Source organism: Theobroma umbraticum, unplaced genomic scaffold (genome assembly GCF_002168275.2).
Source record: "Theobroma umbraticum cultivar Fairchild unplaced genomic scaffold, ASM216827v3 scaffold_31.0, whole genome shotgun sequence".
In the NCBI taxonomy this organism is placed as follows: Eukaryota; Viridiplantae; Streptophyta; class Magnoliopsida; order Malvales; family Malvaceae; genus Theobroma; species Theobroma umbraticum.
In genome coordinates this window covers 838,206-849,442 of record NW_018397283.1, presented here as the reverse complement: position 1 = coordinate 849,442, position 11,237 = coordinate 838,206, and the positions used below count along the sequence as shown (strand labels likewise).

Genomic DNA, 11,237 nt, shown 5'->3' with positions numbered 1-11,237 from the left:
GGAATAGGGATCATCGAGATCGAGTGTACTAACCGAAAATTAAAGAATTTTTTTAATCAATCAAATGTTTTGATTTGCTTTGGTTTTCGTACAAATTAAGAACCCTAATCTGTCTGACAATGTTTTATTGAATTAAGAATTAGGGTTCTTAAAATATTTTGTATCAAAAGGCATCCCAAGTAGGGAATTGTAATCAATATTAAGAAATGAGAACAATCCCCCGCTGTGGAAGCTGCACTGTCTTGATTATGCTGGATCTTGCCAGATCTCGGTGCTATTGTTTTTTAAAGTATTAAAAAAATTTTGGGTTTGACTGGAAAATAGGAAAACTTGAGATGATCATCAAGTTCCAAAAAATCTTGATTTACTTAACCTAATTAATTAATTTAGGATTTAATGCGTATTGCAGTATACGTTTTTTTTTTTAAGTTTATATTTAATCAATTATTGATGTATAGATTTTATACATTGACTTTTAACTTTTACGGTCACACATTTATGAGATAAGTAATATTGTATAAACACTGTACATTGACATTGCAGGAATATAAACAGTTTGTTTAGGTCTATACACATTTATAGTGAACTTGACATATACCAGCAAGTACTTATATTGGACCACATTTTGCATAGTACTCCAATAAATGAAGAAAAAAAAGGGGTTATATCCAATCAACAAATCAAAGCTAATTCATCAAAATTGGGGGGACCTAGTGTTTCAAAAAGGCCCCAATATTGGGGCTATAATCATTTTTATGAAGAAAATAGGTTTGTCAAGCATCAATTATTTCTCCAAAAATACGACACAAATTAGCTAGCAAATGTACAAAATACATACCCATTCTCTAAAGATGAAGAAATCAAGCAACATAAACTCAACCCCCATGTGCTAATTCACCTAACATGATGGGAAAAAGAGGTCCATGTGGGTGTTAGGAGTGGGGGGTTTGCTTTGATAGTGCCATGCACGTGGTTCCCTGGACCTTATATTCAAGTGCTTTTTTTTTTCTTTCTTTCTTTCCATGCAACATGGATCTTTTGGCCTCATAAGGGGTACTGCAAAACAATTAGTACTAACACACTAGCTTGCCTCAAATGTTTGAGCTGGCACCACCACTACCATGATTAGGTTTTTTAACAACAAAAGAAGAAAGAAGAAGCTTAATATGAAGTCATGCCAAAGGCAATGTGCTATAAGTTTCCACCATGTTATGTGCCTCAACCACTAGGCAGATGGACCATTCCATCCTGTTTTGGTTGCATTGGCTTTAGGGTTCTATTTACGTTTGCTTCGAATTATTAATGTCCAAGTAATGGATTACCCGATCATAGTTGAATATATTATTAAATATTTTAAACTATGATCTTACGATCTCTTATTAAGTAGATCGTAAAAAAGTATTAAGATGATGATAAAGCAACAAAGTAAAAGACATAATTACTTTTCAAAAGGTTCCATTTTTTTGGTAATATAGGATGATGTCAATTGAATTAGCATTGATAGTTGATAGGTGCACACATCTAACTTTTGTTTTTTTCTCAAATCCATTTGGAAAAATTAATAGTAATAATGCATGCTTAATATGTATGCAAACCTGCCTACCCCTATGCCTTTTCTTCATTTTCCTTTGGCTTAGATAAAATAGAATGGACTTTATCACCCGACAATATTATAAAACGATTGATAGTAACATCCCAACACACATTTTTCCCATCATCAAAAATATCTCAAATCAAATCAAAAATAAAATAAAACAAAAAAACAAATACGAAGTTTTGAACACGTCGTTCATTTGATGTGATGTTAAAATTATGTTCGAGTTAATCTTAAAATGAGAAAAATTAAATGATAAATTTCTCATTCAAAAGCTTTGGAGCAAAGCACACGTCACAATGTACACCAAAAAAAAAAAAAAACCTTAATGGCTAAGTATGGAGAGTTGACCTCTTCATCAATCTCCCATTGGCTTATGCTTAAAGGATACTATTCACATTGTCAAATGTTAAAAATATGACTATTGGGATAATAGTACACTTCATTAGGAAATTTTTTTATTGTAAATCTGGGTTGATTTTGATTGTTGATTAGTTTTAAAATCTACCACCAAATGCAAATTGACTTAGTATCTCCGAACACTAAAATAGTTATAATAATACAACAATTATAAATTATATATAACTAAATTAATAGTTTTTAATTTTTTTTTCCTGTACAAGGAGCATCACCAATCAAATAATCAATTTAAAATTTTTACCCAAATCCGACTTTATGTTTACAACTTAAGTTAAGTTCAAATCGATATATAGATTTTTTAATTTTTGCTCAAAATTATAATACATGGAGTGCACATAATTTTTCTTCCATGAACTTATTCTATCATTCTAGTCATGTTCATTACATTTGAAATTTGTTTTCATTCTTTCCATTTGGTTTAAATATATATATATATATATATATTCATAAACAAATGGAAAGCTTTGAATATATGATAATATATATTTAATTCATAATCATTACTCCAAGGTACCGATGATCCACTAATCAGATCTTGCATAACAACATAAAAATATAGAGAAAACAAAAGGATGAAAGTTGACAGGTGGAACATGCACTTTCCATTGCAATGGGAAATCATAGATGAGAGAATCTTTGGCTATGGGTGCCAATGGTATTCTTTAAAAATTCTAAGGTATATTATGTTTTCAAAGTTGAAGGATCAAATTTAAAGAATGAAATTTTTACGATAATATATATTTAAAACCCCTTTTTTTTTTTAAGAAATACCAGATCAATTCAAAATTTAAATGAACATATCATGTATTTTAGTTTATGGGAATTAATTTTAATATTTTCTAGGGTTTAAAGGGGAGACAAAGAAAAGGAGAAATGAAATGTACCATTCTTTTTTGTTGTTGCAATAATTAGTGGAAGATGGACATATTTCATACCCCATTGTTTGTTATAAGGGGCTTAAGGCATCAAAAGGAATTTTCAATCCCCCACTAGTCACCACTAAAGTTTTAGCTGGCAATGCACTTTATGCTGGTTTGGGGCCACCAAGCAAAAAATATGCACTAAAAAAAATACCCTTTTAAATTATTGTATTAAATAATATATTCTTTCAATGTATTGAAAATCGACACATATATAGTCAATCGCTGCATATTAATGCAAAAATATTATTACAAATAGTTCTAATTTAAAGACACTCCTTAGCAAAATTCAATGTTTGATTAAGGGTCAACAGGGATTGTTAGTGGTGTATTGATTACAAGACATGCTCCAAACTAATCAATGGAATGCAATTGGGCAGTTTGAGATTCTTAGGAGATATGATTTGAGATATAATTTGACATTCTGAGTTGGATTTGTACCCGAAAAACAAGGTGTTTATCTCATGTGTTTATAGAATAATAGATAGTGGAGACCACGTACAAAAAAAATAAATCTCTCAAGATTGGGATTTTAGGGTTTTGGCGGAGTATACATTGATGGGTTCCTAATGATTCCTATCTTAATAATAGATTTGGGGTCAAGGAATTGATCAAGCAATAGCCAAAATAGTTCTAAAGAATAGCAAAGGAAAAAGTTGATGGAGACAGATATTGGTTGTGATAAGCCTTGGACAGTGTAGGGATGATCAATTGCATCAAGGAATAAATTGAAACTACTTTTCAAAGCTTTGCTCCACTTTTGAAACTTATAAGACAAGGTACAAAGGGTATGAAAATAATTAGGTAGAACTTGGTAGAATGATTGGGTTTTTTTTTTCCCCCTAATTAGAGATGTCATTTTCTCATTTGATATTAAGGATACACTTGTTTAGGTACTATAAGATTCACGTTATGAACTAATTATATGAGTTATGAAAAAATTGAACGGTTGTGATAAAAGATAAAAATTAAAATAAAAGTTAAAAAGATTAAAAAATAATAACTCCAACTTATGATTTAAAACAATTATACTTTTATTTTTATCTTTTCATTTGCTAAATAGATTGTTTTTAAATGAAGCCTATAATTTGAATATACCTTCCTGTCGGCTATGGTTTTATGTATATAGCACTTCGCCTGTCCTATGTTAAGGACAACTGTCCCACCAACCCTTGGGTGCAAGCAATTAATTTGAAAACAGAAAGCTTAAAAGCCTGGACACTCTTCTTTGGTTACTAACCTTTTCCAACTCTCATAGTTGAGGAGATGCCATGCCATGCACCCTTGGTCCATAGCTCATTGGCAGCTTTGTCAAATTGTCAATGCTTATTTGTTGAAGTACAGCCACTGAATACAGCCTGAAACAAAACAAAATAGATCAAAGGCTTGGCAAATGGATAGGATTCTTTATGTGCAAAAGGTTGAAAGACAAAGTTGGGGTTTGAAAGAGGGAAATTTCCTGGAAGTCCCATTTGCTGTCCAGACATTTCCTGCTTGTTCCAAGCCAAGAAAATGGGCTGGGTTGCTTCCGGGTAGCCCGGATTTCAGCCCCTAGGGAAAAAAAATGGATTGGATTTTGCAGTTGGAAAAAGACATTTCCTCGGCCTACAACCCAAATTATTGGACGCAATGGTGTTAACCCCAGGGAATAGCTTGCCTTTTCCCCCAGAAGGTGCAGTGAAAAAGAGGTCCCATCCATCCTGTACCTAAAGCAACATAAACAAAAATATTACAGCATGACAAGAAGCAGTGAGTAAAGACCTCATTGCAACAAAAGTGGGCATAAGATTTTGTTCTCAGTCGAGCTTTTTTTTTTTGGGGGGGGTCGGGGGGGCTGGGGTGGGGAGGGTGAGGGTGAGGGGTGGGGATGTGGGGGGTGTGTGGAGTAGAAATGGATCTGAATTTGTTGTGGGGTTTGTTCAGTGGCCAGATCACCATTTCGTTTTCCAAGCATCCTCTGCCAGGACCACCCACCACCCACTTGGACTATTATTATATATATATATATATATATGCACTTTTCCACTTTTTCCAAATTTGGGTTTTGATTAAACCTAGTTTTAAAATGGTTTAAATTGTGAACTTAATTGATAAAATTGTCCATTTGCATGTTGATTTTTGAAGGTTTTTTACTCTAAAAGAAAAGAATTCAATCCAAACATGATGATCAATACTTTTCATACCACTTTTGATTCGAAATTTGATTTGAAACTCAAAACACTTTTTTTCATAAAATAAACATTTTATCACCTGAACATTTAACTTAATAATAAATATATTTATCTTTATATTTAAGATTAGATTTAAATATTCGGTCTTTAGATAAAAGTGAAATAAGTTCGACTTGGAGCTAAAAAAAAATAATACTCATAAAAACAGAGTTTAATAGTCTATATTTCGAATATTTATTCAGTAATATATACATTTATCTCCGTTTATACTTAGAAGAGTTAAATTCAAATCTTAATCTTGGAATTAAAAAAAATCAAATGCCTAGTATGACTATTTTTCATTAAATAGGTCGCAAGAATTTAGTCATCGTAGTAAATTATTAAGCATTGTACCGTCAAATCAGACACGTGTGTTAGCTGATGTTCTGTGGTATTTTTGTTGCACTATAAGACAAACTTCTCTTTTGCATATTCATCATATTTCACATTTTGATACGTTCACCTCGGGTAGTACAGTACCTTCATTTATTTATTTATTTTCTTCTTTTTCTTTTCTCAACCCATTCTTCCACAGCAAAATTTACCTGGTCTACCCAATAATGAAAAAGATGGTGGTAGGCCTGACTGCTGAGTCCTGAGGCAGGCCAACGGCTTTCATGATCATGAGCCAATCAAAGATTACGAGCCCACATGGTCCAGCCAAGTTCTGGGGGTCAAACTTGCCAGCATAAACCAAGGGTTGCAGCCACAGTACCCAACAGGAAAGAGAGAGAGTAAATTGCAAAATAAATAAATAAATAAATAAATGCACATAATTAACCTGCCATTGACTCCACGAGTTCTTCTAACCACTGGTTCACAACTGCTGCTGCTAGTGACAAAAATTAATACCAAACAGAGTTCTAACATTAAAACAAACTGAACCAGAAATTCTTCTGTAGCATCTCTCACCAAACCTGTCTAATATGTACTACATCTCTAATCAACCCTAGCTAACGGTAGTAGCAATTCCGAAGATACATTCATTCACTGAGTCACAAGGCATGCAACCCCTGGAATGGAATCACTATACTATAACATGGCATGCCAACCGAAAATCAAGTCATACGAGCGTCAGAATTATCCCATGCAATGTTCAAATCTTTAAAGCGAGTTCTATGAAACAAAGAACGAGGAGGAGCTAAGAACGGGATTTCAAGTCAACACGGAAATTGATAAACACCAGTATCGCCACACCATACTCAAAGGGTGCACTACTGAACAGGGCAAGGCAAACCAGATGCAGCAAATCAAATAAAAAAGAAGCTCTGTCAACTCTATAGTTTCAGATACTCAGCAGCTAGTTTAAATTCTAGCCTGAGAAAAGACAAGAAGAGTAGAACCCGTGTGCTGAAGCATACAGACATAAGCTCGTCCTTAATAGTAACTTGCTTTGCAGCAGGGGTTCTTTTTTCTGGCTTACCAAACATATCTACGCCTTCCCTATTTATCATGCTGTAGTGTTATTTTAATAAATGGACAATTATACTTGCTTCATAAGCCTATAGTTACATGGCCTTATGATAATCATAACTAAATGAAACTTGCAATGTCCTTAAAATTCCTATTCCATTCCTATAAATAATTGGCAGCCTTTTTAAAGTATAATTTCTGATTGTTTTTATATTCTTCCCAACCAATTAAAAATGAAAACCATACACCATTGAGGCACAACACCAAACATCCCCAATGATATAGATGACAAAAGCGTTAAAGAGTTGCACAGAAAAAGTAGAACTTGTGGTACAGGACCACCTAACTGATTTTAGTATGTGTCAGCACACAGACAACAGCACCAGGAGCAAGAAAATTTAATAGAATTTCGTCTGACTGATTGAAGTCGGTTCGTGAATTGGATATAAATATAGCAGCAGAAAAATGGTAAAAGAGAAACTGTTATAAAAACACAGGCCAAACTGTATAGCAAAAACATTTTTGCAAGACTTTCCGAATCTAAGTTCTCTGGTTTCCAAAGACATAACTAAACATATATATAATCACATTCATAAAAATTAAAGAAAAAAAGATAAAGAAAACTAATATACAAAGTAAACTAATAAAAATAAGATAGGCCATTATTCCCCAGTATAGAGCATAAAATAAGAAAACACAGAGAGAGAGAGAGAGAGAGAGAGAGAAAGCAAGAGAGATTTAAGTATGTTATTCTCTTTATCTCTCTAAACTGAAATCTTAAAAAAAAAAAACCATTGCATCTCCATGCTGTAAGGAAAGAGTACATGTACATCAGGCCAGACAATTCTATGTGACCTCCAATATCCAGCATCAACCACACAAAAGTCAAGAGTTAGATACTATGGGCCTGTCTATGTGAAGGAAGAATACTTTTTCGACAATACCCTCAAATATATACATACATACATACATATATATGTATGTATGTATATAATATCTTGTTGACACATGGCTTAAAAGAAAAACTTCCTTTGCAACCTCCCCAACAGTCAGTGGTGAAAATGTCATATTAGGGGCACATCACACTGTTTCTTATGCTATTATTTCTGGTTTACTCGTAGTTTCACACACTAAGTGAAACCTTGATATTCACTTTATGGCATATTCTTTGACACATACGTGGTCTTCCTAAAACCATGAAAACTGAGAATTCCATCATTGCAGAACATGTTCTGAACACTGCAAAGAGATATTTCATAAAATAGACGGTGGCCATGCTATCAATAAACTTGTAAAGATCAAGGCTGGAGCATCCACTGAAACATAGAATACGAAAATTGTCCAACCCTAAGCATGTATGGATATTTATCATTAACAACATCAGGCTGACTGGCCGATGCTTTCAACTTTATATGCAGAGTGATATTTAAAAGGAATAATTTAATATTTCAAATCCGATTTATTGCACACTTGCATTCTTAAAAGTTTAAAAAACTATCTTGCACTTCTGTATTCAGTATTGCCTTAAGAAATGGAACATATAAACAAGACTGAATACTTAATTCGCAGAGTGAATATCAAAGTTTTCAATTAGTAATTATATATGAATCAAAGTGGAAACAAATTTTATATCTACAACCCAATGTAAAATTCCCGTGTTTGTGAATAAACTGAAAGGAATAAGAGTCATCATCACGTTCAATACATCAGAATAATTAAAGAAAAACATGGGGAAATTAAAACAACTTATGGATTGGCAAGTAGTGCAAATGAGAAACTAACACCATCAGCTGAACAAAAGAAATTAAAAACAATAAAGAATTCCAAAGTGTACATAAGAAAAATTCTGGGAATATATAGCCCATCAATTGTAATGATCAATGTAATCAGTACATCAGCCAACATCCAAGATAACAACCTCCAGAACTTATTTCCTCCCTTAAAGACAATTCCAAGAAAATTAAGGATGAAGAAACCCATATGACTAGTTCTGTGTTCTTAAAAAAGCTTCAACAAACTCTAATGGCAACCTACCAATGTGTTGGTACTTCAAATTATTAAACCTATTCCTGTGCTACATGACACCAACCTTTGCAGTTCTCATGTCACTGAAAACGGGGGAAGACACAAATTTAATGGAAGAAATTTTGAATGAAGTTTGAAAAAGAAATAAAAACTCAAGACGTCCTATCAATAAAACATTCTATTGAATCTTGAGTAAAATCTGAAACTCTTCCCCATCCTCCCCCATCCAAAAGGGAAAAGATATAAAAAAGAAAGAAGGGGAAATTACCATTAGCAAGAATTCTGTGTTGGAGGAGAAACCAATCATGTAAACCCCAGTGGCAGTGCGACACCATTCAACTGCACACAATGCCACCAAAGGTCATCTCTCAGCATCCCATTACAGCACAATTATACACAAAGTTACCCGATTGCTTTCTGGCTAGCAAGTGCCATTGCGGTGGCCCTTCGCTTGGAACCCATGAATTGAGCTCTATAAAACCTTCACCCAAATTCCTAGGTCCACCAATCACTATAAGGTGATCTCCACATGCTCTGAATGCAAGACCCCAACCATTCATTGAAACTGCTCTTTCAGGCAATCTTCCAACAGTCAACCATGTTCTACTCTCCTTATCGTACTTTTTTACCTCCATGTCAGCATGATCAGCAGCATACAGTTCATTATTTACTACCGCAACAAGAGGGGGTGCCCCAGTTGCTGCAGGCATCTCAGCCTCACCAGCCGCCGCATTACTTCCAGGAGACATGTTAGGAATTTCAGTCCACCTTCTTGTCTCTAAATCATACTCCTCACCACAAGTGAGAACCCTTGCATCATTTCCCAATCCACCAGTTCCCCCAATTACATAGAATTTCTTATCCATAAATACTCCACTACACATCTTCCTTGGCTTATTCATGCTTGGGAGAGTCTCCCACCTCTGAGTCTCAGAATTGTACATTTCAGCAGAGCTCAGGATATTTCCCTGAGAATCACAACCACCAGCTAAAATCGCAATCTCACCAAGACTAGCTGATCCAAACAAGCACCTCGGAGCGTTCATACTGGTCCCCGAAGTCCATGAGTTTGTCAAAATACTATATCTATATATAACCTGAGACGTTACCTCCTTTCCAAATACAAGCAACTCAGTTCCCACAGCCAAGGATTCCTTGTCCGAGTAAATGAAACATTCATTAGGAGGCATCCTTGGCAAATGCATCCACCTGAGTCGAATCGGATCAAATGCTTCCCACTGGAAGAGGTCACAAGAAAAGTAAACCCAATGTTCAACCACACCAGTCTCCCTCCTCAACCTATAGATATCTCCACTCCTAATTAAGGACCGAAAACTCCGGTTCAATGAGGCAATGGAACCATAATCAGACCTTGAGCACTTAATTAGACAACTGATTGAGATGTCTCTCCCAATTGGTTGGATTAATTGATCCAAATCCTCACCAGCATGTCTCTGGTCACCATCCTCCTCCTCCTCCTCCTGAGGATTATCTGAAAAGCCATTATCGTCACCATCTTCCTCAGACTGTTCCTCCGGTGAGTCCTCCACAGAATCTGACAGGCTGTCGTCCTCTGATTGCTTATTCGAATCTGTTCTGTCTAGTCCAATGGGATGGTGGTGGCTAAGCGACGAATCCAAATCCCAAGAAGAATCAGATTGCCGACTATCATCGTCGGATTGCTCACGTGAATCAGGCAAGAGGAGGTCACGCGAGTCTTGTGGGGAAGACGTGTTGTTGTTATTATTATTATTATTATTATTATCGTCGCCAGAGGAATCATCAGAAGAGAGCTTAGACATCTTGGTTTCCCGAGAACAACCGTCGGATTCATCCAATTCCACCGGACGCTTCCCATGGTACATGTAAGCCCACTCGTTTTCCTTTTGACAAGAGCTTGCAAACACCAAACACGACTCGCAGGACCGGTTCTCCAACATGACTCTTCCGCCCCACCCGAATTCAAACGGGGGAAATCCGAAAACAACAATGGGGGAAGAAAATATATATGTATATATATATATATATATATTCAAATCACTGTGACACCAGAAGCTTTAGTACAGTCCCCCCCGCTCCCCCTTCCGAAAAAAAAGAACGCGGTCAAGATTAACAAATTCAACCTATTCAGAAACCAAAAAAAAAAACAACGAACAGTTTCCATTAAAATTGGAAAAGAAAAAACAAACTGAAATCTAAAACGAACGAAACACAGAAATCTGAATCCAATAACAAGACGATCCAAATTGAGCTTCATAAAACCAAAAAAAATTTTAAAAAGTCAAACAAGAAGTAACAGAAACAAATTTTATCTAAACGAGAAACGAGAATTCACGATCAAACGAGCTGGAGAAAAGAGAAGTTACCAGATCTCAAAATTTTTAAACGAACACAAACGAGAAACCAAACCAAATAAAAAAAAATTTAAAACTGCTAGATTCAAAAATTAGATCTGTTTATCATTTCATTAATCACGAAAAAGAAAAATTAAAGCCAAGTGATTAAAAGCTAAAACATAAAGAAAGAAGTGACAGAGAAAGTGAATGAATTAGAAATAATAATGTCGTAAGAAACTTACTGATTGGATAAGAAGGAAGAATTGTGAAGAAAAAGGAAATGGAAATGAATTTCTTCTCTTTTTCTTTTCTTTTTTTT

At 34.8% G+C, this 11,237-nt stretch overlaps 1 protein-coding gene across 2 annotated transcripts; it reads right to left on the bottom strand.

Annotated features, from left to right (window-relative positions):
• Positions 1 to 8,348: 8,348 nt before the first annotated feature.
• LOC110428268 (F-box/kelch-repeat protein At1g26930-like) lies at positions 8,349 to 11,237 on the bottom strand. 2 transcript variants are annotated; one of them, XM_021444052.2, is made up of 2 exons: positions 11,161 to 11,237; positions 8,349 to 10,705 (listed from the first exon to the last, which is right to left on the bottom strand). In XM_021444052.2, exon 2 carries the CDS (start codon positions 10,520 to 10,522, stop codon positions 8,951 to 8,953), a length of 1,572 nt encoding a protein of 523 aa, XP_021299727.1. In that variant the 5' UTR covers positions 10,523 to 10,705; positions 11,161 to 11,237; the 3' UTR covers positions 8,349 to 8,950. The 2 variants fall into 2 exon arrangements, with proteins under 2 accessions (XP_021299727.1, XP_021299728.1); XM_021444053.2 differs by having other exon boundaries at positions 8,349 to 10,663.